This window comes from Chiloscyllium plagiosum, unplaced genomic scaffold (assembly GCF_037043375.1).
Source record: "Chiloscyllium plagiosum isolate Xiang-an unplaced genomic scaffold, Cpla_swu_hap1 HiC_scaffold_27, whole genome shotgun sequence".
NCBI classification, from domain to species: Eukaryota; Metazoa; Chordata; class Chondrichthyes; order Orectolobiformes; family Hemiscylliidae; genus Chiloscyllium; species Chiloscyllium plagiosum.
The window spans coordinates 31,341,221-31,369,157 of record NW_028270165.1 but is presented as its reverse complement, the minus strand read 5'-3'; the positions used below and the strand labels follow the sequence as shown (position 1 = coordinate 31,369,157).

General features: G+C 48.5%; 3 protein-coding genes across 3 annotated transcripts in view; 2 read left to right on the top strand and 1 right to left on the bottom strand.

Moving 5' to 3' along the window:
• Positions 1-27,937, bottom strand: part of LOC122543482 (uncharacterized) — a 116,540-nt gene that overhangs the window by 77,835 nt on the left and 10,768 nt on the right. The gene's annotated exons all lie outside the window — the stretch shown is intronic.
• Positions 770-11,826, top strand: LOC122543503 (uncharacterized). Its single transcript, XM_043682259.2, is given in 2 exon segments — positions 770-1,926; positions 10,773-11,826. Coding segments are annotated over 2 exon segments (2,178 nt in total). The 5' UTR covers positions 770-802.
• On the top strand, positions 13,073-17,749 carry LOC122543470 (uncharacterized). The gene is made up of 3 exons (XM_043682187.2): positions 13,073-13,366; positions 13,454-13,525; positions 14,845-17,749. The coding sequence occupies exon 3, from the start codon at positions 14,888-14,890 to the stop codon at positions 16,976-16,978; it is 2,091 nt and encodes a 696-aa protein (XP_043538122.2). The 5' UTR covers positions 13,073-13,366; positions 13,454-13,525; positions 14,845-14,887; the 3' UTR covers positions 16,979-17,749.

Genomic DNA, 27,937 nt, shown 5'->3' with positions numbered 1-27,937 from the left:
GTTAGATTTTGTTTCTGGATTTTTAGTTGTCACTGTCCAGGGCATGGAGAATTTTCCAGCCACGTGACAAAAGAGCTCCAACCATGCTGAGAGGGAAGGAGTTAGGAGTTCTTCACCCAGGGAAGATGAAGGAATGGCTATAGCACCATCATCAACGATAGGGATGGAGACAGTTCGGGAGTGGAGTTTGTCGTGGTTCCTGAAGACAATGCCTTGTGTTTTCCCAAAATCTAAATGGAGGAAATTCCTTCTCATCCAGTGCTGGATGTTAGGTATATCAAGACAACGTGTGACTTGGTAGGAATCTGTAGGTCGTGGTGTTTATATGTAGCTGCGATCCTGGTCCTTCGAGTTAGTGGAGGGTTTGGTAAATTCTATCAGAGTCCTATTCAAGGTGCTGATCTGTTCAAACTTCTCCATTTCCCCCATCTCTCCCATCTCTCTCACTCTGTCACAGTCTCTAATGTTGTCCCAAAGGGGCTAGAGTCCTGTGCATGTCCAGAGGTGTGACAAGTTCTGTTCCCTGAAGAAGTTGTCGAAGCAGTGAGTTCTTAGGATTGTCCAACAACGTTCATGTATCCACTGTGCTGGCCTCTCCAATGACCAGCTTGAATCGGCTCAATTTGGCATGGTTTTGTGTTTTTTGCTGATTCTCTTTCACTCTCTCTTTTCTCCTTTCAACAATTTTCGCAGGGTCTTAGAAAAGGAGGACTTGCAGTTGGGAAACGGAAACCAAACATAGCATCAGAACCTAACAGATCTGACCACTTTATTGCAACCTGAATATCGTTGGATTTTGAACATGGAAGAAAAAGGCACCAGTCACGGTGGGGAGAAACTGTACACGTGTTCTGTGTGTGGACAAGGCTTCAGCCGGTCATCTGATCTGTTCGGACATAAATGCAGTCAGAACGCAGAGAAACCGTGGAAATGCGGGGACTGTGGGAAGGGATTCATTTCCCCGTCAAAGCTGGAGACTCATCGGCGCAGTCACACCGGCGAGAGGCCGTTCACCTGCTCGGGGTGCGGGAAGGGTTTTACTACGTCGTCCCACCTGCAGAGGCACCAGCGAGTCCACACTGGGGAGAGGCTGTTCGCCTGTAACGAGTGGGTGAGGGGCTTTACACCTTCCTCCAGCTCGCTGACACATCAAGTTCTAACTGCAAAGAGATCTTTTCCGTGCCTGGACTGCGAGAAGCGCTGCGCAGGTTCTGAGGGACTGATGGCCCATCAGCACGTTCGCTCTGAGGGGACACCATTCCAGTGCTCCCACTGTGGGTCCGGGTTCGAGACATTGCCTGAGCTCACCATACACCAGTGCACTCGCAATAAGGAGAAGCCGTGGAAATGTGGCGACTGTGGGAAGGGGTTCAGTTACCCCTCTGAGCTGGAAACCCATCACCGCACACACACCGGTGAGAAACCATTCACGTGCTCTGACTGCGGGAGGGGATTCACTCGGTCTTACCAGCTGATGACCCATCGGCGCGTTCACACCGGGGAGAGACCGTTCTCCTGCTCCGAGTGTGGGAAGGGATTCACAAACTCATCGGACCTGCTGATACACCAGCGGGTTCACACCGGGGAGAGGGCTTTCACCTGCTCTGTATGCGGGAAGGGATTCACCACTTCGTCCACCCTGGTGACACACCAGCGGGTTCACACCGGGGAGAGGCCCTTCACCTGCCCTTTATGCGGGAAGGGATTCACTCGGTCTTCCACCCTGGCGATGCACCGGCGAGTTCACACCGGGGAGCGGCCGTTCACCTGCTTTGATTGTGGGAAGGCGTTCACTCAGTTATCCAGCCTGCTGAGACACCAACGTGATCACAGTGGAGAGAGGCCGTACACCTGCTCACAGTGTGGGAAGGGATTCACTCGGGCATCGACCCTCTTGAAGCATCAGCAAGTTCACCAGGAACTACAGTGATTGTGTTTTGTTGATTGTCATATAAGGACTGAGCCATGTTCACTGGGGTCCAGAATATGGTACTGGAAAAGTACAGCCGATCAGGCGGCATCCGAGGAGCAGGAAAATCGATGTTTCGGGCAAAAGCCCTTTGCCAGGAACCATGTTCATTGGGATCTGTTTTGCCCATTGAATAGAATCCAGCACATTCAGGTGAATATTCAGGATGAAAGTCAAATAAAGTTGTATTAAATGCACGATGTGTTGAACCATCTTAACATCTCTAATAGAAGTTAATCCCTTTTGAAGGGCTCCCCCTTTCCCCTATCTCCTCCATCCTCCCGAGTGTATAAATCTCATGGAGCTTCTCTGTCACTATATTGTGAAAGTATTTGATGAGGTACTTCACATTAGGTTAGTTAATAAGACCATGGTGTTGGAGATGGTATGTTAGCATGGATAGAGGAATATCTAACTAATAGAAGACAGAGTTAGGAATAAAGGGGGACATTTTCAGAATGGCAACCTGAAACCCGGAGTGCCATAGGGAGCAGTGATGGCCCAACAAATATTTACAATAGATATCAGTGACTGGGATGAGGAAAGTGAATGTACTATAGCCGAGTTTGCAAAAGCCACGGAAATGGGAGGGCAAGTCTTGAGAATGATGCAGAGACACATAATTTAGAGGTGCCAGTGTTGGACTGGGATGTACAAAGTTTAAAAATCACACAACACCAGGTTATAGTCCAACAGGTTTAATTGGAAGCACTAGCTTTTGGAGCGCCGCTCCTTCATCAGGTGGTTATGGAGTACACAATTGTAAGGCACAGAATTTATAGCAAAAGTTTATAGTGTGATGTAACTGAAAGTATACATTGAAAAATATCTTGATTGTCTGTTGAGTCTTTCATCTGTTTGAATACCATGATAGTTTCACTTCATTCATGTGTAAATCACAAAACTTTTTTTTTTTAAAAGTTGCATTCCCAGGTTAACTGTAACAATTGGTGTTAGCCAGACTACATAAGCAGGTTAAGCAAGTTGGCCAAAATCTTGGCAGATGGAATTTAATGACAAAAAAATGTGAGGTTATGCGCTTTTGCAGAGAGAATTGAGGAGCCGAATATTATTTAAATCAGGAAAGACCACAGAGAGATTTAAAAGTCTGTTCTGATAAGGGTCGCTGGCCTTGAAATGTTAACTCTGCTCCTCTCCTACAGGTGCTGTAAGATTTGCTGAGTTTTTCCACCACTTCCTATTTGTGTTTTAGAGAGTTGGGGCTCCTTTTACATGAATTACAAAATGCTGGCACACGAGTTCAGCAGATAACAGTGTAATATTGCCATTGATTTGAAGAGGAAATGGAGTATAAATATGGGGATCTATTTCTAAAACTGTACAAGGAACAGTTGGAATACTGTGAACAGTCCTGGGGTCCTTGTATAAGGAAACATATATATACTGGCATTGGACACAGCCCAGAGAAGTCTCACTGGGCTGATCCTGGATATGGAAGGACTATTTTAAAGGGTTGCTCAGTGGTTAGCACTGCTGCCTCACAGCATCAGGGACCCGGGTTCAGTTCCCACCTCAGGCAACTGTCTGTGTGGAGTTTGCACATTCTCCCCGTGTCTGTGTAGGTTCCCTCCGGTTGCTCCGGTTTCCTCCCACAATCCAAAAGATGTGTAGGTCAGGTGAATTGGCCATGCTAAATTGCCCGTAGTGTTAGGCGCATTAGTCAGGGGGAATGGGTCTGGGTGGGTCACTGTTTGGAGGGTCGGTGTGGACTTGTTGGGCTGAAGGGCCTGTTTCCACACTGTAGGGAATTTAATCTAATCATCTTATGAGAAGAGGTTGGGTCTGTACTCATTGGGGTTTGGAAAAATCAGAGGTGATCTTATTGAAACCCAAGATCCTTTGGATTTTTCTCCCCTCAGGATGAAACTGCCATTCACACAACTTTTTCCGGCTCCAAAACCTGACATGGAATTAAGTTGCTCACTCCGTCTGTGTGATTCCCTCAGATAATCGCATGGTCTTCTGAATGTCCATTTCACGAACAGATATTGGGGGTATTTGCATCAGTGCCACAGGGGTTCCTCCGTTTAAAGTCACAGAGAAACGTCCAGGTTTGTCTGGGAGTCCAACCATCCATTCTGAATTACTGTCACTCTCATTTTAAGGCTTTCTGTAGTAATGCACTGAGGTAGGTTGTTCTTCCTAACACCAATCCCCAGGTTTACATAGGAATACAGGAACAGCAGTAGGCCATTCAGCCCCTTGAGCCTGTTCCACCAACCACGGCCCTAACTCCACATGTCTTTGGCCCATGTCCCTTAATACAGTTGCTTAACAAACGTTTTTCTGTCTCAGACTTAGGATCCAGCATCCACTGCTGTTTGTGGACGAGGTTCCAAATGTCTACTTTGTGTGTGTGTGTACAAGTGTTGTCGAACATCTCTCCCATTTTAAAAAAAAACAAAAGAACTGTGGTTGCTGGAAATCAGAAACCGAAATTGCCGGAAAAAACCCACAGGTTTGGCAGCATCTGTGGAGAGAAATCAGAATTAACGTAACATCTGAAGAAAGGTCACTGGACCCGAAGCATTAACTCTGACCTCTGTCCTCGGATGCTGCTAGACCTGCTGAGATTTTCCAGCAACTTCTGCTTTTGTTTTAATGCCTCCTGGACATTTGGCCCGAATTCTCATTTTATGCCAAAATCTCCAACCAAGGAAATAGTTTATTTTTTTACCTACCCAGGTCTTTTCCTGTTAAAAGTTGAAAATCACGTGGCACCAGGTTCTAGTCCAACAGGTTTTTTTGAAAATACCAGCTTTTGGAGTGCTGCTCCTTCATCAGGGAGCTAGTGGGGCAAGGTACATAGGACACAGAATTTATAAGTAAAAGATCCAAGTGTCACGCAACTGATGTAATGTATTAGAAAAACTAGGTGGATGTTAAGTCTTTAATCACTTAGAATGGTTTCGATTGATTAATGTGTAAATCCCAGAATTTCTTTCAAGTCACAGCCCCGAGATAACAATCATGATTTGGAGATGCCAGTTTTGGGCTGGGGTGTGAAAATCTCACACAACACTGGCGGTACGGTGGCACAGTGGTTAGCACTGCTGCCTCACAGCGCCAGAGACCCGGGTTCAATTCCCGCCTCAGGCGACTGACTGTGTGGAGTTTGCACATTCTCCCCGTGTCTACGTGTTTCCTCCCGGTACTCCGGTTTCCTCCCACAGTCCAAAGATGTGCAGGTTAGGTGAATTGGCCATGCTAAATTGCCCGTAGTGTTAGGTAAAGGGGTAAATGTAGGGGAATGGGTCTGGGTGGATTGCGCTTCGGACTTGTTGGGCCGAATGGCCTGTTTCCACACTGTAAGTAATCTAATAATCTAATTAATTAAAACAGCAGGTTATAGTCCAACAGGTTTAATTGGAAGCACTAGCTTTCGGAGCATCGCTCCTTCATCAGGTGGTTACACACAACACCAGGTTATGGACCAACATCAGGTGGTTACACCACCTGATGTTGGACCATAACCTGGTATTGTGTGATTTTTTTTTAACCGAGATAACAAGGTTTTCTCAGCCTATTTTAAAAAAAATGACATCTCAGCTCAGACAATGCATGAAAGGTGTGATGTTAGAGTCTGTTTGTGTCCCAGCCTGGAGTGAAACTGGTCTTATTTCCAAAGTAGGAATTTATAAAATGTCACGTGGACTGACTGCAGACAATTTGGGTGCTTTTTGGACAAAATAGAATGTATCTGCAAATACAAATCCTGTTAATACTTTGAAGACTTCGATCTGGTCCACCCCTTAACCTGCTGAATGTCAGAGAAAATATTGTGATTGCTCAATATTGAAAACATAGATCATTAACTCTCTTTATCTCCAAATGTCTCTCTCCCCATTGTCTTCGAAATGAGTTCCACGCTCTCCCCAACCGGTCCGCATCCTGGGCTGGACTCGAGCTTTGCCCTCGTTCATTGATTGGAGGACTAACGGCACTAGCTCGGTCCTCCAGCCCCGCCTCATCTGCCCCTATTGGTGTAATCTGCTGTCAATCACCCATGCCCCGCCGTGAAGTGGAGCATGCGTAGTTTGTTGTAAATGGTCAGGACTCGGGTTGCCTGGAGGAAGCGATAAAGTGGCTGGGCGAGGAGGCTTAGGGAACACACTAAGTCTTCGAAAAAGCAGCTCAGTCTTCACACCAAACGGTGGACGGCTCCAGGATCTCTTCCAGAGAGATAGAGACAATTTCTCTGCTCTGTGAATAGAAAGGGGTTCATTGATTTATCCAACGTGCCCAAACTTGATGCGTTACCAGCGCGGTTACATTCCGTTTTTTCTGCTGGACATCACCCCCAGGGTTAAATCTTTCATCTTTTCATATTCTAGATTGTTCTGGTTTTCAGATTTTCAATTGCTCTCTTGGACTCTAATGCACTCTAGTTTCACCTGCACTTCCACGTGTAATTTACTGTATCCGTTTGCTCCGGATGCTAACCTGTACATTGGGGATGCTGGACGCCTACTCGCAGAACGCTTCAGAGAACACCTCCGGGACACCCACACCAACAACCCCACTGCGCCATGGCTGAACGCTTCAACTCCCCCTTCCACTCCGCCAAGGACATGCAGGTCCTGGGCCTCCTTCGTCGCCACTCCCTAACCACCCGACCCCTGGACGAAGAACGCCTCATCTTCCGCCTCAGGATCCTCCAAACCCAGGGCATCAATGTGGATTTCATCAGTTTCCTCATTTGCCCTCCCTCCGCCTTATTCCAGATCCAACCTTCCAACTCGTTGCCATCCTCATGGACTGTCCTACCTGTCTATCTTCCTTCCCACTTATCTGCTCCACCCTTCTAAACGATCACCATTAACCCCACCTCCATTTACCTATCACAATCTCAGCCCCACCCCCTCTCATATAGCTCACCGCCCCCTCAGCTCAAAGCCTCATTTCTGATGAAAGGTTTTTGCTCAAAACGTCGACTCTCTTACTCCTCGCATGCTGTCTGACCTGCTGTGCTTTTCTAGCACCACACTCTCAACTCTAATCTGCAGTCCTCAAATTCTTCTAATACACTCTATCCAGTTATAACAAGAACTCCCTGTTCTTAAACTGCAATCCCAAGCAATGAAGGCTAGAAATCCATTGCCTTCTTGGTTACTTGTTGCACCCACACTCTAACTTTGCATGTTTCATGTACAAGAACACTCAACTCTGTGCTGCACACTTTAGAGTCTGCCTCTCTTGTGGTAAGTTCTGTACGGTGGCTCAGTGGTTAGCACTGCTGCCTCACAGTGCTGGGGACCTAGGTTTGATTCCAGCCTCGGGTGACTGTCTGTGTGGAGTTTGCACATTCTCTCTGTGTCTGTGGGTTTCCCCCAGTGTTCCAGTTTCCTCCCACAATCCAAAGATGTGCAAGTTACATAAATTCGCCGTGCTAAAATGTGTAGGTTAGGTGCATTAGTCAGGGGTAAATGTAGAGTAATTAGATAGGGGAATGGATCTGGATCGGATACTCTTCAGAGGGTCGGTATGGACTTACTGGGCCAAAGGGCCTGTTTGCATACTGTAAGGATTCTATTGTTTTTAAACTGCCTTTTCATTCTTCATATTAAAGTCCATGACCTCACACTTTCCTATATTAAATGCCAATCCTTTGCCGACTCACTCAACCCATCTATATCCTCTTACAGATGCTTTATAATATAATCGCAGTATGCCCTTCCAACTTTTTTTATCATTAGCAAATCAGCATTACATGCTACCCCCTTCTCCAAGTCTTTAATATTGTAAAGTGTCTTCAGGACAATTTGGATAGGCTTAGTGACTAGGTAGGAATATAAAATGGAAAATAATATGGAAAAAATGTGATGTTTCATAGGAAGAACAGATGTGCAGAGTATTTCATAATGGTCAAGATTGGAGTGGTGCTGGAAAAGTACAGCAGGTCGGCAGCATCCGGCCTGTGCTCCCTGAGAGTCTGGTGGAGGGAGTTTCAACGAGGCATTCAAAAAGGAATTTTTATTTGAAAAAAAGAGCACACGCGAAAATGGGGAGATGGCAGAAGAATGGCACTAAATTACATGTTCATTCTGACCGCATCCATCGTGGGCCCTGACACCTCTTTCTGCTAGGGTGTAATAATACTGTGATTCTTAACACAGAAGGAGTGTGCTGAAGGGTTGTATTGCTCTCTGGCTCAAATTGGGGAACATCAATGGTGCTCCGCTACCCAGAATTCCTCGCAGGCTAGAAAGCATACAGGAAAATGGGAGATGGCAGAAGAATGGCACTAAATTACATGTTCAATCCGATAGCCACCGCATCTATCGCAATGATTTGGAGATGCCGGTGTTGGACTGGGGTGTACAAAGTTAAAAATCACACAACACCAGGCTATAGTCCAACAGATTTAATTGAAGCATACTCGCTTTCGGAGCGACGCTCCTTCATCAGGTGATATCGTGGGCCGTGACACCTCTTTGTGCATCGGGGCTAACAATGCTGTGATTCTTACCACAGAGGGAGTGTGCTGAAGTGTTGTACCGCTCTCCGGCTCAAACTGGTGTCCGTACAACCTAATGTACCAACTTTGTTTTGGTTCTCCGGCATCAGTAGTCACACCCCCCACCCCCGCCGTGACAAAAAGAAATTCCTGGGCACAGTAATTGGGAACATTAATGGTGCCGCGGCTACCCAGAATGCCTCGCGGGTGCGAAAGCCCCCTATCTGCACAACAGGAGCGCAATGAGCAGGCGCAGGAGGGAAGGCAGATCGAACATGCGCGAAGCGGGTGATGCAGACAGATGCAGTTTTATTTCTCGGCTCCAGAAAGATGGCAAACAAGGAGAGAAGGAGGGTGCGATGAATCCGGGCGGGGGGACGGAGAAACTTCGCGAACGCCTGGTGTAAGCCGCAAACCCCGAAGAAGGACCTGCTCGTTTCACGTTGGCGTAAACAGGACTCAGACTCCAGGCGTCCTCGCAGGAATAGGCCCCAGGGAAAGGCCGCCATCTTTATTTGGGGCACTGGACCCTCCCCCCAAAGTACCAAGCGCGGCCTCCATCTTTGTAGGGGGCAAAGTTTGGAATGACTGGGGAGAGTGTTTCTTTTTAAAATTCACTCATGGGATGTGGGCCACTCTGGCATTGTCGCCGATTTCTAGTTGCCCAGAGAGCAACTGAGAGTCAACCATATTGCTGTGGGTCCAGAGTCAGATATGGTCCTGCCAGGTAAGGATGGTAGAATTACCCTTCCCTAAAGGGCGTTAATGAGCCAGATTTTCTGATATTCGACAATGGCTTCACGATCATTAGACCCTTAACGTCAGATTCTTCACTGAATTCAGATTCCACCATCTGCCACAGCGGGATTTGAACCCAGTTCCCCAGAATGTTACCTGAGTTTCTGAATTAATGCTACCATTGCCCCCCCCCCCCCCCCCCCCCCCTTACTGCTCATTGTTCAGAATGAAGACAATCTGTCCATCAAGCTGCATTAACCCTTCACACCTAGTGTCTCATTGATGAGGTAGAGCTGTAGCACAGAAGGAAAGAAAAGGAAGCAAATCCCGCTCTCCACATGGGATGTCTTGCCCCAAGTGTCCAAACGTCTGCAGCTGCATTCGGTCATACAAAGACCCAGGACACAACTCACAACCCTGAATAGACATCTTCCTTGAATTGAGGGAATGCCAACCACAATGAGGGGCAGTTTGGAACAGGAAGTATGCACAGTCATCCTGGGTCAGAAGGAGGGGAAGTTTTATCCTGGACTGCCAGTGACCAATTTTGTAAACTTATTTTACAGGATATGACAAGAGAATTCACAAGTTGGAAAATCCAAGTACCTCCAATCACATCAAAATCTGACAATTATTTAATACATTAGGACCAGAATGTAATCAGCCTTTGAAAGTAAGTATTGAATTGCAGTACACACTCAGTCACTGTACAATATGTCATCCTCATTTCCTCCCTGCAGCTCTTCCCCAGAATGTTAAATCTGTATCCTGCAATCATTTTACAATCAATTAATGGGATAGATTTTCCTTAACTACTTAATTTAAACCAACCATAAACTTGTGCAACTTGATCAAATGGCCTCTTTACTACAGTGAGATCAGATCCAGTTTCTTTATACTAGCCTTTTGATTAAATATCCCCCATCTCATTCCATGTTTCTGCCTCAGGCAGTTACTAAGGAGAGGTATGGCATTACTAGTGAAGGAATGGAGTCTGTAGAAAGGACTGAAGACGATGACTTCAATCTTCCCAAGACTTAAATGGAGGAAATTTCTACTCATCTGGCACTGGATGTCAGACAAGACTGGATGGGGCGTGACTAGGAGATGATGGTGTTCATTTACACTTGCTACCCTAGTACTTCAGGTAGTGGAGTTTGGGAGGTTCTGATCAAGTTGTAAATGCATAAAATCCATCTCTCCTCCCTCCCTCTCAGTCTCCGCCCACAAGACCAGAGTCTTGTGTCGGCCAAGAGTAAGTGTCAAGTCCCAATCTTTGAATGATATCAGTGAAACAAATGAGTTTTTTATGACTACCCAGAAGTGTTCATGGTCACTTTTGCCTCGTGCCCCAAATTACTCGATCCATTCAGTTCCATTTCACAACTTGCCTTTGTGTTTCTGCGGGTTCTCTCTCACTCCCTTTCTTCCACTTCCAATCAATTTCACAGGATATGAGAACAGGAGGATTTTCAGTCAGGAAACAAACACCAAAAATCATGCCAGGTTCTGATAGAGTCGTCCAGTTAAATTGTAACCAGAACAACTTCACATTTTGAACATGGAAGAGAAAAGCACCATTGACAGTGAGGAAAAACCGTACACGTGTTCTGTGTGCGGACGAGGATTCAGCCAGTCAGATGACTGGTTGGGACACAACTGCAGTCACAGTGGGGAGAAACCGTGGAAATGTGGGGACTGTGGGAAGGGATATAGATCCCCTTCTGAGTTGGAAACCCATCAGCGCAGTCACACTGGAGAGAAACAGTTCACTTGCTCTGATTGTGGGAAAGGGTTCACTCGATCATCCACCCTGTTGACACACCAACAGGTTCACACCGGGGAGCGACCATTCACCTGCTCAGTGTGTGGGAAGGGATTCACTCAGTTATCTAACCTGCTGAGACACCAGCAGGTTCACACTGATGAGAGACCTTTTAAATGCACAGACTGTGGGAAGCGCTATAAAAGTTCTGGGGAATTGATGCGCCATCAACGTGTTCACACCGATGAGAGACCATTTAGGTGCACTGATTGTGGAGCTGGATTCAGGACATCATCTGACTTCCTCATACACCAGCGAGTTCATACTGGGGAGAGACCATTTGCATGCTCTGAGTGTGGGAAGGGATTCACGCGCTTATTTCAACTGCAGGAGCATCAGCACAGTCACACTGGGAAGTGGCCCTTCACCTGCTGCGTGTGTGGGAAAGGATTCATTCAGTCATCCAGTCTGCTGACACACCAGCGGGTTCACACTGACGAGAGACCTTTTAAATGTCCTGACTGTGGAATGTGCTTTAAAAGTACTGGGGAACTAATGTCCCATCAACGTATTCACACCAACGAGCGACCATTCAGATGCTCTCATTGCGGGACTGGCTTCAGGCGATCATCTCACCTCACTGTACACCAGCGAGTTCACACTGGGGAGAGACCGTTCACTTGCTCTGAGTGTGGGAAAGGATTCGCTCAGTCATCCCACCTGCTGACACACAAGCGGGTTCACAGTGGAGAGAGGCCATTCACGTGCTCTGAGTGTGGGAAAGGTTTCACTCGATCATCCCACCTACTGAGGCACCAGGGAGTTCACAAGTAACTACAGTGACAGGATTCTTCTGTCAATCACGTCCAGAAATGAACAGTGCTGAATGGGATCTGCTCCTGCTGATTTTAATGGAATCCGCCCCCCTTAAACGGCCTAATATTCTGGATAAAAATCAAATAAATCAGCTTTGTGTAAGACACGCAATGTGTTGTGTCTTTTTAGCATCTCTATCACACTCATTCGTCCTCAACTCAAAACTGCTTCCTTCATTCCTATGTGCTGAATGTACGTTTTCCTCCATTTTCTCTTGTTTCTTGCCTGCATCCTTCAGAGCTCGTCTTATCCATGAGACCCACCTAATTGCTCACTTGACACAATTCTCACGGCACAACCAACCATCCAAATTCTTCATGCCTCTGCCTAGCTTCCAACCATTAGTTCCACATTTGGAAGCCGGTATCATTTCAAGTCCTGATGAGCAGTGAGGCTGTGTCCAGATCTTGACGTGGAAGTTTGGTTTGAGTTGTCAGCCCTCCTCTTCTGTGATTGGAGTTGATAAAACTCTCTATCATCAGTGAAGCAAAGAACTTTGAATATTTTCATCTGTTATTTCCCCATAAAACTATAGATCGCTGTCCCAAGCGCACACACTCCTCCCCTGGTCTGAAATCCTGGTAAAGTACTGGATATTCCAACAACTTGATCCAAGTTATAGAGGTTCATAAAACCATGAGGGACATGGATTTGGTCAATAGGCCAAGGTCTTTACCCAGGGGTGGGGAGCCCAGAACATGAGGGCGTAGGTTTAGGATGAGAAGGGAAAAATTTAAAAGGGATGTAAGGGGCAACGTTTTCATGCAGAGGGTGGTGCATGTATGGAAGGAGCTACCAGAGGAAGTGGTGGAGGCTGGAACAATTACAACATTTGAAAGGCATCTGGATAGATATATGAATAGGAAGGGTTTAGAGGGATATGGGCCAACTGCTGGCAAATGGGACCAGATTAGGTTAGGATATCTGGTTAGCATGGACGAGTTGGACTGAAGGGTCTGTTTCTGTGCTGTACATCTCTATGACTCTATGACTGAGACAATATTCGGAACTCCACGCTCTGCGGCACAATAGTGCTCGGCTGATTGACGGCAGGTCCGGCCCAATAGGGAGAGTGGGCAGGCCTGGAGGACCGAATGTGGACAGGTAAGTCCTCCAACCAATCGGAGGTAAAGGGGGGAGGGGGAGGACCACGAGTGGGGGCACGTGACCCTCACCGTTGGCGCTGCAGCGCAGGCGCGGTGTCATTGTGACTGACGTCTGAACGAGAGCGGGAGGGGGAAGAAGGTAAAAGTGGGGAGGAGGACAGACAGCGGAGTGCGGGAGAGAAATTCAATCAGTGTGGGCCGGAAGGTTTCGCAAACTCTTGGTGTTGGCCGCAAGATCCGAACTTAAAACGCTCTGCCGCGCGCTTGCGACCCACCGGAAGTCTGTTGCGGGCCTCGGGCGGTGAGAGGCCCAAGTTACGGCCGCCATCTTTGTCGGGGGCAATGTCCCACGCGGGACGGATGCGCGGACGCCATGTTTGTAGGGGGCCACAGTGCGTCAGGGAGCATGCGCAACTTGCCTGGAGCTGCGGAACGTGAGTACACACAGCGCGTTCGAGAGAAATGTTTGTGTCTTCTGCATTTTTAATCTTGGTCTGACGGCATTGCCTTTTATTGGACAGGATTTGAAGACATGAAACTCAAACCAAGCATCGCATCAAGTTCTGACAGGTGCACTCGAGTCAGCAGGGCACGTATGTTTAGTCATTTTATCTGCGATGAACGGTTCACAGGAAATTTGGAAAAAAAGGTCATGAAGGGGTTTGAAAACAGAATCTGAGAATAGAAATTTGCATGCTGTTTACCAGACCCAGATGCAGGTCAGTGAGAAGGGTGGTGATGGGTATGCGAGTGGGACTTAGAGCAGAGCACATAGATTCCAGAGTTTTTTTTTCCCCCAGAAATCGATGACTTTTGAGGGCTTGAATTTAGGAGACTGACGAGGAGTTAGTTTGATTAGATTAGATTACTTACAGTGTGGAAACAGGCCCTTCAGCCCAACAAGTCCACACCGCCACGCCGAAGCGCAACCCATCCATACTCCTACATCTACCCCTTACCTAACACTATGGGCAATTTAGCATGGCCAATTCACCTGACCCTGCACATCTTTGGACTGTGGGAGGAAACCGGAGCACCCGGAGGAAACCCACGCAGACACGGAGAGAATGTGCAAACTCCACACAGTCAGTCGCCTGAGGCGGGAATTGAACCCGGGTCTCTGGCGCTGTGAGTAGTTGCAGCATGGAAGGAGCAACTGAATGGACTAGGGTTTCAGAAGATCAGCTTCGGCAGAGGGCAAGCTGAGTGGTCTTGGAGGTGGCAAAGATATTTGACCCCTACTAGAGTGAAGTTGTGATACCATGGCTGTAGGCTGTCTGGTTCAGTATAATATGGTTGGTAGAGAGGGGATTGGAGTCAGTGGCAATGAAATGAAGTTTATAGCGGGAGCTAAAGATGATGGCTTCAGGCTCCCTAACATTTAAATTGGGAATGTTTCTTCTCACCCGGTACTGAATGTCAGAAAAGTAAGGGCAATGTGTGACTCCGAGAGTTGAGATCAGTGTGGTGCTGGAAAAGCTCAGCAGGTCAGGCAGCATCCAAGAAGCAGGAAAATCAACGTTTCAGGCAAAAGCCCTTCATCAGGAATGGAGGGACAGTTGATGTTCACATACATCTGCTACCCAGTTGCTGGAGAACTCTGGGGGGGGGGGGGGGGTTGTTAGAGTGAGTCCATCTTGTTCAGACCTTGTTTAGTTGCAGCTGATATAAAATCTCGCTCCTTAACTCACATCCAACTCTACTATCTCTTTCCCCTTTCACAGAGGCCAGACCAGGTTGCATGAGCCGGTTGGCTTTTTTGTGACAATCCAGTAGCTTTCATGGTCACTTTTAACTTGTGACAGCTGCACACATTTCCAGAGTCATTCAGCCATGTTTGACAACCTACATTTTTTTTTTGGGGTTTCCTCTCACACTCCTTTTTTCTTCTGTTCAAAATCGATTTTCACAGGATGTTAGAAGGGGACTGAAACGGATTGCCACTTCAGGATTTAATGGAGTTGTATAGTTTGCAACAACTTGAAAGTTATCAGGTTATGAACATGGAAGGAAAAGACACTGTCCACAGTGCGGAGAAACCGTACACGTGTTCTCTATGTGGACAGGGTTTCAGCCGTTCATCTGGCCTGTCGAAACACAAACATAGTCACACTGGGGAGAAACCGTGGAAGTGTGGGCACTGTGGGAAGGGATTCAGTTACCCTTCTGAGTTGGAAACTCACCGGCGCAGTCACACCGGGGAGAGACCATTCACCTGTGCTCAGTGTGGGAAAGGATTCATTCGGTCCTCTCACTTGATGAGACACCAGCGCACTCACACTGGGGAGAGACCATTCATCTGCTCTGAGTGCGGAGAGACGTTCACCCTGCATTCCAACTTCACGATTCACTGCCAGATTCATAGAGGAGAGATACCTTTCACCAGCTCTGCAGATGGGCAGACATTCATTGATTCATCCACCCTGCAAAACCAGCAAGTTCACACTTGCGAGAGACCTTTCAAATGTCCAGACTGTGGGGAGTGCTATAAAAGTTCTGGGGAACTGATGACTCACCAACGCGTTCACACTGATAAAAGGCCATTCAGATGCTCTTACTGTGGGACTGGCTTCAAGCACTCGTCTCAACTCGTTGTACATGAGCGGCTTCACACTGGGGAGAGGCCTTTTAAGTGCACAGACTGCGGGAAGTGCTACAAAAGTTCCGGGGAACTGATGTCCCATCAGCGTGTTCACACCGACGAGCGACCGTTCAGGTGCTCTCAGTGTGGGACAGGCTTCAAGCACTCGTCTCAACTCACAGCCCACCAGCGCATTCACACGGGAGAGAGGCCCTTCACCTGCTCCGAGTGCGGGAAGGGATTTGCTCAGTCAGCTGACCTGCTGACTCACCAGCGGGTTCACACCGGGGAGAGGCCTTTCACGTGCTCGGAGTGTGGGAAGGGATTCACTCGCTTGTCCCACCTGGTGACACACCAGCGGGTCCACACCGGCGAGCGGCCGTTCACCTGCTCGGAGTGCGGGAAGAGATTCACTCAGCTCGCCCACCTGCTGACACACCAGCGAGTGCACAATGGGGAGCGACCTTTCCAATGCCCAGACTGTGGGAAGTGCTATAAAAGTTCCTGGGAACTAATGTCCCATCAGCGTATTCACTCCGATGAGAAGCCGTTCAGGTGCTCTCAGTGTGGGATAGGATTCAAGCGATCCTCGGAACTCACTGTACACCAGCGGGTTCACACCGACAAGAGACCTTTCGAATGCCCAGACTGCGGGAAGTGCTACAAAAGCTCTGCGGAACTGATGTCCCACCAACGGGTTCACACTGACGAGAGACCCTTCAGATGCTCTCACTGCGGGACTGGCTTCAAGCACTCCTCTCAGCTCACTGTCCACCAGCGCATTCACACTGGGGAGAGACCTTTTAAGTGTCCAGACTGCGGGAAGTGCTTCAACAGGGCTGATGGACTGACATCCCATCGCCGTGTTCACACCGACGAGAGGCCGTTCAGGTGCTCTCAGTGCGGGACAGGGTTCAAGCGATCATCCCAACTCACGGTCCACCAGCGGGTTCACACCGGGGAGAAGCCATTCACCTGCTCCGAGTGCGGGAAGGGATTCACCCGGTCATCCCACCTGCTGACGCACCAGCGAGTTCACACCGGGGAGAGGCCTTTCTCCTGTTCCGAGTGCGGGAAGACTTTCACTCAGTCGTGCCACCTGCTGACACACCGGCGGGTTCACACTGACGAGAGACCCTTCATCTGCACCTACTGTGGAAAGAGCTTCAGGCATTCAGGCAGCGTCCACGAGCACCAGCGAATCCACACCGGGGAGAGGCCGTTTCTCTGCTCCAAGTGCGGGAAGGGATTCACGCAGTTATCCCACCTGCTGACGCACCAGCGGGTCCACACTGACGAGAGGCCCTTTGTCTGCCCTCGCTGCGGAAGGAGTTTCAGGCATTCGGGCAGCCTGTTTTCACACCAGCGCGTTCACACCGGGGAGCGGCCATTCACCTGCTCGGTGTGCGGGAAGGGATTCACCCAGTCCGCGAACCTGGCGACCCACCGGCAAGTTCACAAGTGACCACGGGTTGGACTCTGCTGTCGCTGTGACTATTAATCGCACCCAGGGCTGACCCACGTTATTCCTGATGTTGGCAGTTCCTTCCTGCGGATAATGTTAATGACCTCCGTCACTGCTAATGTTGTGAATCTGCAGCTGACTGTTCTCCCACTGTTGCAGTGTCCTTTTGAGAACCTTTTGTGTGTCATCTATGCTCTCAGTTCATGAATTCTCATCAGAGCTTAGATTAGAATGATAATCCATTCGAATTTAAAGTCTGCACCGGTTAAATTCTTCAGTGAGAAAGCGCAGATGAATACTTGTTGACAATTCCTACTGTCTTGGACATTCCATACACTGGTCCCTCCATCATTCACCAGAAAGAAGGGAAGTTGGAATTGGGCAAGAATCAATTGGCTCCAAATATTTTCGCCTGGTACCGAACTCCAGTCAGCTCAGGAATGAAGAATAAGTGCAATCTGGTCAGTGGATTGGAAGAATCCGTTGACTGGAATGTTCACAAAATCCGAGCATATTTCTGCAATATTATAGCATACATTTTAAAAGCATTTAATTATCTCAAATGCTAAACTAAACTGTTTCTTCCTTACCAGTGCCTCCCAAACCATTTTCTAACGTGACCCCAAAGGTAAGATGGTGGTATAGTGGACAGTGAAGGTTAGGAGAAAATGAGGACTGGAGGTCCGCATCGAGTGTGTGGTGCTGGAAAAGCACAGCAGGTCAGGCAGAAACCGAGGTGCAGGAGAATTGACGTTTGAGGGATAAACAGGAGGGGGGTGTGGGGTTGGGGGGGGGGAACTGGGAAAGCGATAGGTGGATGGAGAAGGTGATAAATCAGAGGGGGCAGTGATGGACGGGTCTGGAGGAGAGGGCCGAGTTGGAGGCTTGGGACTGGGATCATGTGAGGGGAAGGGGAGATGAGGAAGCTGTTGAAATCCACATTGATCCCGTGTGGTCGCAGGGCCCCAAGGCAGAATATGAGGCGTTCCTCCTCCAGGTGTCGGTTGGTAACGGTTTGGCGGTGGAGGAGGCCCAGGACCTGTATGTCCTTGGCGGAGTGAGAGGGAGGAGTTGAAGTGTTCAGCCACAGGGCGGTGGGGGTGGGGTTGTGGTGTGTGGGTGTCCCAGGGATGTTCTCTGAAGGGATCCACAAGAAGGCGTCCTGTCTCCCCAATAGAGGACACCAGTGAAAGAAGGTTATCTAAGATTACAAAGAGATGTTACGCACTTGTCTCAGTGGGCTGAGGAATGGCAGATGAAGTTTAATTTGAATAAATGCATTGTGTTTGGGTAAAGCAAACAAGGCAGGACTTATACACTTAATTGTAGAGCCCCGGATAGTGTTCTAGAACAGAGCGACGTGGGTGTTCAGGTACATAATTCTTTGAAGTTTGGGTCAGAGCTCGGGTGGTTAAGAAGGCATTTTGCAAGCTTGCCTTCGGTGCTCAGTCCTTTGAGTATCGGAGTTGGGACGCCATGTTGAGATTGCACAGGATGTTGATGAGGCCTCTTCTGGAGGACTGTGTGCAGTTCTGGTTATTGAGTTATAGGAAGGATATTATTAAAGTGGAGAAGGTTCAGAAAAGCCTTACCAGGATGTTACCGGGCATGGAAGGTTTGAGTTATAAAAATAGGCCGGGACTTCTTTCACTGGAGGTTGAGAGGGGTAACCTTACAGAGGATTATAAAATCATGAGGGGCATGGATAAGATGAATAGCAAAGGTCTTTTCCATAGCATGGGGGAGTTCAAAACTAGGTGGCGTATTTTTCAAGAGGAAGATTTGTAAAGGACATGAGGGGACCTTTTTTTATTTTCACACTGTGGTTAGTGTGGAACGAACTCCCTGACAAAGGGGTGGGACAGCGACAATGTTTAAAAGGCATTCGGATAAACACACGAATAGAAAAAGTTTGGAGGGATATGGGCCAAATGCAGGCAGTTGGGACTAGTTTAGTTTGGGAACATGGTTGGACCATGACTCAGAATAGCCCTCTCTCGCGAAGAGTGCTACCGGTGCAGTCTTCAGGCTGTCAGACACAGGAGAGGCCGATTATTTCTCCAGGGCAGACTCTAAAAGAAAATTGGATTGAACGTCTTTTTCTCTCTCGTTAACTTGTGGCATTTATTTCCTATCCCTAACTGCAGCGGAGGAGGTGGTGGTGAGCTGGTGCCTCGAACTGCTGCAATTCCCCGGGGTGTAGGGGCACCCACACTGTCGTTAGGGGTGGGAGTCAAGGTTTTGATCCATTAACGACGAACGAATGACAAGTGTCGTAGCAAATCAGGACGGTGTGGGTCTTGGTTGGAAACTTGTTGGGGGTGACGTTCCCATTGCAACTGCTTCCCTTGTACTTCGGGGTGGTGGAGGTCACGGGTTTCGGGGGTGCTGTGGATGGTGCCTGGGTGTGCTCCTGCGGTGCACCTTGTAGACAGTACACACCGCGGCCACTGTGTGGCTATTTGAAGGAATAGTGGATCAAGAGTGGAGCTGGGAAAAGCTCAGCGGGTCATGCAGCGTCGTAGGAAAACGGGAGTCGACATTTCAGGTCGGAACTTTTCATCAGGACTGGGGGACGGAAGGGGGCTGCGGAATAAATGGGAGCGATTGACAGAGCTGGGGGAAAAGGTGGGTGGGATTGGTCAGTGGGAAGGGTGGAGCAGATAGGTGGGAAGGAAGATTGATAAGTGGGGGGGGTGCGGGGGGGCGGGATGGAGAGGCAGGGCTGGGCCTGGGATGAGGTGGGGCAGCAGTGGGGAGATTTGGAAGCTGGTGATGTCTACGTTAAGGCCATGTAGTTGTCGGCTCCCAAAGCAGAAGATGAGGTGGTCTTCCTCCAGTTTGCGCGTGGCCTTGTATTGATGGTGAGGAAGGCCCAGGATGGACAGGTCGTCAGGGGAGGGGGAGCTGAAATGGATGGCAACCGGAAGGTGGGGTTGATTGGAGCGTATGGGCCATAGATATTTCCTGAACCAGTCCCCAAGTTTGCGCTCGGTCTCTCCGATGTAGAGGAGACTGCATCTGGAACAACAGATACAATGAATCAGGTTAGAGGAGATGTATGTGAATCTCTTGGAATGATTCCTAGGGGCCTTGGATGGAGGTGAGGCGGTGGGGGGGGGGAGTAGGTTCTGCACCTCCTGCATTGGCAGGAGAAGGTTTTCCAGGTGTGGAGGAGGGGTTGGTGGGTACTGTGGACCGAACGGAGGGAGTCACAGAGGGAACGGTCCCTGCGCAAAAGCAGATAGAGTTAGGGAGGGAAATATAATTTTAGTGGAGGGGTCCAACTGCAGGTGGCGGAGGATGATGCGTTGGAATTGGAGATTCGCGGAGTGGGGTGTGAGGATCAGAGGGACTCTGTCCTGGTTGTGGTTGGGGGTGGGGGTGTTTGTTTGAGGGCAGAGGTGCGGGAAATGGAGGAGGTGCAGCTGAAGGCATTGTTGATCACGGGCAGAAGGGGAAATTGTTGGAGAAGGAGGACATTTGGGTTGTCCTGGAGTGGAATTCCTCAGCCTGGGAGCAGAGGAATCGGGAATGTGGGATCATTTTTTTTTTTGCAGGTGGGGTGAGGTGTCGTCAAGGTAGCTGTGGGAGTCGATGGGTTTGTAATAGATGTGGGCGACGGGATAGCGTGCAGGGTGCCAACCGAGTGGGGAGGCCGCTTTGTTTAGATGACGTCGAGCTCCCTGGGTCGTGTTTCCCACACGTGGTCCGGACTCGGGCGGACTCTTGTCAAAAAATAATCATTTTGAATAGGAAAGGCATTCCAATTTGATGGTGGCTGACATTCGTTCCAAGTCGCGTCCCCTGCCAACCGTTCAGGGGCGATGCCACAGGCCACTACAGAGGCTCGGTCTCCCTCTGCTTGTTCCCTGGGACCAAGTGAACCATTCTGTCCTGTTACGCGTTTCCTGTCTGTTCAGCTCTTGCATCGTCCTTACTTGGTCCTTTCTCACTACGTTCAGGTCACGGATGCACTTGACTGGCCTTCCCGGTAATCTGTAAGTGCAGGACTGACCGGCCTCTTGTGTGCAGTTCTGGTGGCCATTTTAGCTAAAGGAAGAGGCACAGTACAGGGCGCAGAGAAGGTTTAAAATGGTGAACGGAGGAATGGGTGTGCTTACCGATGAGCAAAGGGTTGTCGGGCTTGGGTCCTGTTTCGCTGGCTGAGGAGATGACTTCTTGTAAAATTATCAAGTTTCTTCTTGTGTAGAGCAGCTGTCACTATGCACTAGTCAACAGGGAATCCAACTGGGGATTCAGAAGCAGCTTCTGAAAGGGCAAGGCTGTGCTGGTAACCCACTACCACAAGAAGTGGTCAAAGTGAATGCTGTCGATGCTTTTCAAGATTCCACACAAGAAAAGTGCTGGAGAAGAGGTTTCTTTGAAGCACGAAACTCGACAGGGACCGGGTTGTGTCAAATGGCCTGTTTCTGTGTCACGTTGAGGATATGGGCCCCTGGGAGGTAGAACAAAATGGAGCTGCACAAAATGGCTTCTGTGTTGCTGAATCAGATTGCACTGAACCAAATCCTGTGCAGTCAGGCTCCTGAAGGGGTCGGGCCTTAGCCTCTGGATTGTGACCTATTCCTAGACTGTCTAACCACCAGAAACATTTGATATTTATCTCCTGTTTCCCTGAATGTGAGAGTCCATGACAGTAGCAGCAGAATTAATCGCATCCAGAACCGAGCCCTATTCTTACCGACAGTTTGGGGTTTATTTTGATTGATGTTAATAATCCCTGTAACTAGGCGGGAGTTTGATATCCTGACGTCTGTTAAATAAATCAGCTTCTTTTCAAACACATGCGGTGGGTCAAGTCCTTGAATTTTCCAGGTTAAGCAGAGACTATTCGATGTCCTGTTCCTGACTGCTCCATTTTAGGATCTTCTCTTGTTTCTAATTTGAGATAACTTCAGTTCTTTTATTTTTTGTCACAAGAGACAAGACTTCCCTGTTAAGAGTCACGAAGAAAACAGGGAATGCAGGAAACGTTTAATGTTGGTCTCGCTCTTTCTGGATTAGAGCGGTGCTGGAAAAGCACAGCAGGTCAGGCGGCATCCGAGGAGCAGGAAAATCGGCCTTTCGGGCAAAAGCCCTTCATCAGGAATGAAGGCAGGGAGCCTCTGGGGTGGAGGGATAAATGGGAGGGGGGGGTGGGGAGAAGGTTAGCCAAGAATGTCAGTAGGTGGATGGGGGTGGGGATTAAGATGAACACTTCATCTTCTGCCTCAGAACACTTCAACCCCAGGGCAGCAATGTGGACTTCACCAGTTTCCTCATTTCCCCTCCCTCCAACCTTACCCCAGTTCCAACCCTTCAGCTCTGCACTGTCCTCGTGACCTGTCCTACCTGCCGATCTTCCTTCCCACCTATCCACTCCACCCTCCTCTCTGACCTATCACCTCCATCCCCACCTCCATCCACCTACTGTACTCTTGGCTACCTTCTCCCCAGCCCTACTTCCCTCCCATTTATCTCTCCACCCCGGAGGCTCCCTGCCTTCATTTGAGCTTTTTGCCCGAAACATTGATTTTCCTGCTCCTCGGATGCTGCCTGACCTGCTGTGCTTTTCCAGCACCACTCTGATCTAGACTCTGGTTTCCAGCATCTGCAGTCCTCACCTTTGCCTCGCTCTTTCTGCACCGGTCACGTTGTATTCTTCGCTCTGTCCCATTAGCCTTATGACATCATCTGCCCAGACTGCACGCAAAACAAAACTTTTCACTGTATCTAGGTATACGTGACACTAATAAATTGAATCCCGTGCTGCGAAATCATGGGGTAAAAGTGGGATCTGTTCCTGACTGGAAATAAAACGGCAGGTTTAATGTTTCGGTCTGAAAGCTACTGTGCTCATTACAGTTTAAGGATTTTTAAATGATGGCAAAGACACCCAATGCAAGGCCCTAAAGGCAACAACAACTTGCATTGATATAGTACTGTTCACCAAGTAAAAGATTCCAAGCTTGCTTCACGTGTCAGTTAAAAGCTTGATCATAGAGCTCAATTTCCACCGGTGTCTGAAAGTAGGAGAGAGAGAGGATGATGGAGAGATTTCCAGAGCTTGGGGCCTTGGCAACTGAAAGCACGACCAGCAATGATGGAGTGATGTTGGTGGGTGATCGGAAAGGGTCAGTACTGGAGGAGTGCAGGGAGCCCTCAGAGAGTCTTGGGGCTGGAGGAGGTTGGAGAGTCATAGAGACGTACAGCATGGTAACAGACCCTTTGGTCCAGGCCGACCAGATATCCCAACCCAATCAGTGCCGCCTGCCAGCACCCGGCCCATATCTCTCCAAACCCTTCCTGTTCAAACACCCATCCAGATGCCTTTTAAATGTTGCAGTTGTACCAGCCTCCACCACGTCCTCTTCCGGAGACCGTCTGTCTGAGAGAGAGATGCAGCCTCTGAACAGCTTCAAGCACAGCACCGAAATGGGCCCATGGCAGGTCATAACCGTGGCAGTAAACAGGATGGCAGATGCTGTATCCGCAGCCTTATAACACATTACTGATCTCTGGTCTGCAGCAGAGTGGAAACAATGCTATGACCTTTGTCCAGGAAAGGGCCGGTAGATAAAGGAGTCAAGGAAGCTTGAACTCCACTCAATAACAAATCTGCACTTCTCTCCATTTTACCCCAAACCGTCAGGACGGGGCCAGTATGCTGCCTCCCTCTCTCTCAGCATGACACTGTGGAATAGTCCTTACTGAAACTCGGAGGAGCTCAGATCCCCAGAGGGTGGACACCAACAGCATCTGACTACCCTGAAGGGGCAGCACGGAAAGGGTGGCACGGTGGCTCAGTGGTTAGCACTGCTGCCTCACAGCACCAGGGACCCAGGTTCAATTCCAGCCTCGGGCAACTGTCCGTGTGGAGTTAGCACATTCTCCCCGTGCCTGCGTGAGTTTCCTCCCACAGTCCAAAGGTGTGTAGATTAGGGTGAATTGGCTATGCCAAATTGCCCATAGTGTTCAGTGATGTGTAGGTTAGGTGCATTAGTCAGGGGCAAGTATAGGACAATAGGGTAGGGGAACAGATCTGGGTGGGTTACTCTTCAAGAGGGTTGGTGTGGACTTGTTTCCACACTGTAGGGATTCTACAAACAAAAAGAAAGATTCATGGGTGGCACGGTGGCTCAGCAGTTAGCACTGCTGCCTCACAGCGCCAGGGACCTGCGTTCGATTCCAGCCTCGGATGACTGTGTGGAGCTTGCACGTTCTCCCCGTGTCTGCGTGGGTTTCCTCCGGTGTGTTCCAGTTTACTCCCACAGTCTAAAAGATATGCAGGTTAGGGTGGATTGGCCGTGCTAAATTGCCCCTAGTGTTCAGGAACATGTCAAGGGTAACTGTAGAGTAATAGGGGAGGGGAAATGAATCTGGGTGGGATACTGTTCAGAGGGGTCAGTGTGGACTTGTTGGGCCAAATGGCCTGTAATAGAACATTACAGCACAATACTGGCCCTTCGGCCCTCAATCTTGTGCTGCCCTGTGAAACCAATCCAAAGCCCATCTAACCTACACTATTCCATTCCCATCTATATGCCTAACCAAAGGCCACTTAAAGTTGGCAAGTCTACAACTGTTGCAGGCAGTGCATTCCACGCCTTCTACTACTCTCTTGAGTAAAGAAATTGTGCTCAGACGTTTTATCACCACGCTAGATAACATGATCAGTGAGCCTCTGGTGAAACAGTGGTGTTCTGTCCCTCTTTCTATTTATGGGTCTTGGTTTTTTAAGGTGGGTAATATCATTCCCCGTTCTTTTTCTCAGAGATTGGTAAATGGGGTCTAGATTGATGCATTTTTTGATGGAGCTCTGGTTTGAATGCCAGGCCTCAAGGAATTCCCGTGTGTGTCTCCGTTTAGCCCGTCCTGGGATGGATGTGTAATCCCAGTCGAAAGTCAACACATCCATCCCAGGACGGGCTAAGCAAGACACGCACGGGAATTCCCAGAGGCCTGGCATTCAAACCAGAGCTCCATCCATAAACACATCGACATGGACCCCATTTACCAATCTCTGGGAAAAAGAACCGGAAATGATATCACCCACCTTAACAGACCAAGACCCATAAATAGAAAGAGGGACAGAACATCAGCTCTTCACTGCAGGCCCTCTGATAATGTTACCTAGCATGGTGACGAAGCGTCTGAGAACAAACCTTCCAACTCAGCGAGCAAACTTACAACCTGAGCTACAAATCTCAAAAAAACACCTGAGACTACGTTGGGATCAAGGCTGGAATGGAGTCAGGAGTTAAGTGGCCCTTGGTGAACCCAAACTGAGAACCAGTCAGCAGCATATTGCTGTGTAAATGCTGCTCAATAACACTATTAAATCACTTGGCACCAGTTTGCTGATGACTGGCATTAGATCGATGAGACAGTAATTGGACATACGCTGAGAAAAGGTCACCGGACCCGAAATGTTATCTGATTTCTCTTCACGGAGGCTGCCAGACTGCTGAGCTTTTCCAGCAACTTCTGCTTCTTGTTGTTGGTTATGTCCTGTTTTTTGTCGGCACTAAGTTAAAAATCACACCACACCAGGTTCTAGTCCAACAGGTTTATTTGGAAGAACAAGCTTTTGGAGCGCTGCTCCTTCATCAGGTGGTTGTGGAGTATAAGATCATAAGACACAGAATTTATAGCAAAAGACTAGTGTCATACAGCGATACATTGAACAAACCTGGATTGTTAAGTCTTTTTCTTTTAGAATGCAGGTTTTGGTTCACTATTATGTAAATCCCAGAAGTCCTTCTAAGTCACCTTCTCGAGATTACGTAAGGTTTTTTTAACAAAAGGTGGCATCTCAGCTCAGACAATGCATTAAAGGTATGAGGTCAGAATCTGTCTGTGTCCCAATCTTGAGGCAAACTAGTTTTAGATTTACAAGGACGTTGCCAGGGTTGGAGGATTTGAGCTATAAGGAGAGGCTGAACAGGCTGGGGCTGTTTTCCCTGGAGCGTCGGAGGCTGAGGGGTGCCCTTATAGAGGTTTACAAAATCATGAGGGGCATGGATAGGATAAATAGACAAAGTCTTTTCCCTCAGGTCAGGGAATCCATAACTAGGGGCATAGGTTTAGGGTGAGAGGGGAAAGATATAAAAGAGACCTCAGGGGCAACCTTTTCATCAAGAGGGTGGTACGTGTATGGAATGAGCTGCCAGAGGAAGTGGTGGAGGCCGGTACCATTGCAACATTTAAAAGGCATCTGGATGGGTGTATGAATAGGAAGGGTTTGGAGGGATATGGGCCGGGTGCTGGCAGGTGGGACTAGTTTGGGTTGGGATATCTGGTCGGCGTGGACGGGTTGGACCAAAGGGTCTGTTTCCGTGCTGTACATCTCTATGACTCTATATTTCCAAAGTTTGTTAATTGAACAAATCCAGGTTTTTGCTATAAATTCTGTGACTTATGATCTTATGTTCCACTATCACCTGATGAGGGAGCAGTTCTCTGAAAGCTAGTGCTTCCAATTAAACCTGTTGGACTATAACTTGGTGTTGTGTGATTTTTAACTTTGTCCAGCCCAGTCCAACACTGACTCCTCCACATCTGGTCTGTGCTAACATCAGTTTCCACATTGATGGGCAGATGTTGTCGCTGTACTGGAACAATTTGGCAAGTCAAACCAGGAGAAAAGGTGTCCTGGACATTTTGCTTTTTGAGTGTTACAGATGGTTTGCACATTTTGAAGCTGGTTTCTCTCCATAGCTTCCCCACATGTCTATAAGCAGGTTGTGACTTAAGTACTTCCCCCTGTTTTTAAGCAGAGCTGGTTTACTTTCTCTATCCTTCTGTTTGTGGGCCTTGACTTTGTAAGCACTTCAGCAAACACTGGGGTAAACTTAAACCAGAGTGAAATTTTATTTGACATACTCTCAGTTGCTGGCGAGGGGATAATTCACAACACAGCACACTCGCAAATGTGTAAGAGGGGATCAAAGAATAAAAGACATTTGTCAATTAGCAGCAACATAAATGCAAACACAACCGAGGCATAGCAGTTTATCAGTGTCTGTGTGTTTAGCTGAAAATGAGCCGTCTGGAATCCCTTGGTTAGTTGGCTAGCCTGCAGTTCATGGACTGTGAACACTCTATTCGCATTAAAATGGCCTCGAATGTACAAGGCATGATGAGTAAAGTTTGCAGGTGACACTAAAATAGGCGGTGCCGTGGACAGTGAGGAAGGTGATCGGAAATTGCAGCAGGACCTTGGATCAGTTGGGGAAGTGGGCCAAGAAATGGCAAATGGAGTTTAATATAGATATGGAGCAGCACGGTGGCCCAGTGGTTAGCCCTCCTGCCTCACAGTGCCAGGGACACCAGGTTCGATTCCAGCCTCGGGCGACTGTGTGTGGAGTTTGCACATTCTCCCTGTGTCTGCGTGGGTTTCCTCCCACAATCCAAAGATGTGCCGGTCAGGTGAATTGCCCATAGTGTTAGATGCATTAGTCAGGGGTAAATGTAGGGTAGGGCAATGGGTCTGGGTGGGATACTCTTCAGAGGGTCGGTGTGGACCTGTTGGGATGAAGGGCCTGTTTTCATACTGTAGGGAATCAATCTAATCTAAAGTGTGAGGTCTTACAATCAAATCAAGGTAGGGGTTTCATGGTGGAGGGTAGAGGAACAGAGGGACCTTGGAGTTCAGGTACACGGTTCTCTGAAAGTGGAGACACAGGTAGACAGGGCAGTGAAGAAGGCTTTTGGTACACTGGCTTTCTTCAGTCAGGGCACTGTTTAGAAGTTGGGAAGTTATGTTGCAGTTACACAGGATGTTGGTGTGTATTGTGTTCAGTTTTGATCACCTCACTATAGGAAGGATGTTATTAAACTGGAAAGAGTGCAGAAGAAATTTACAAGCATGTTGCCTGGGCTCAATGAGTTATAGGGAGAGGTTGGACAAGCTAGGACTTTTTTCTTAAGAGCATAGGAGACTGAGGGGAGGGA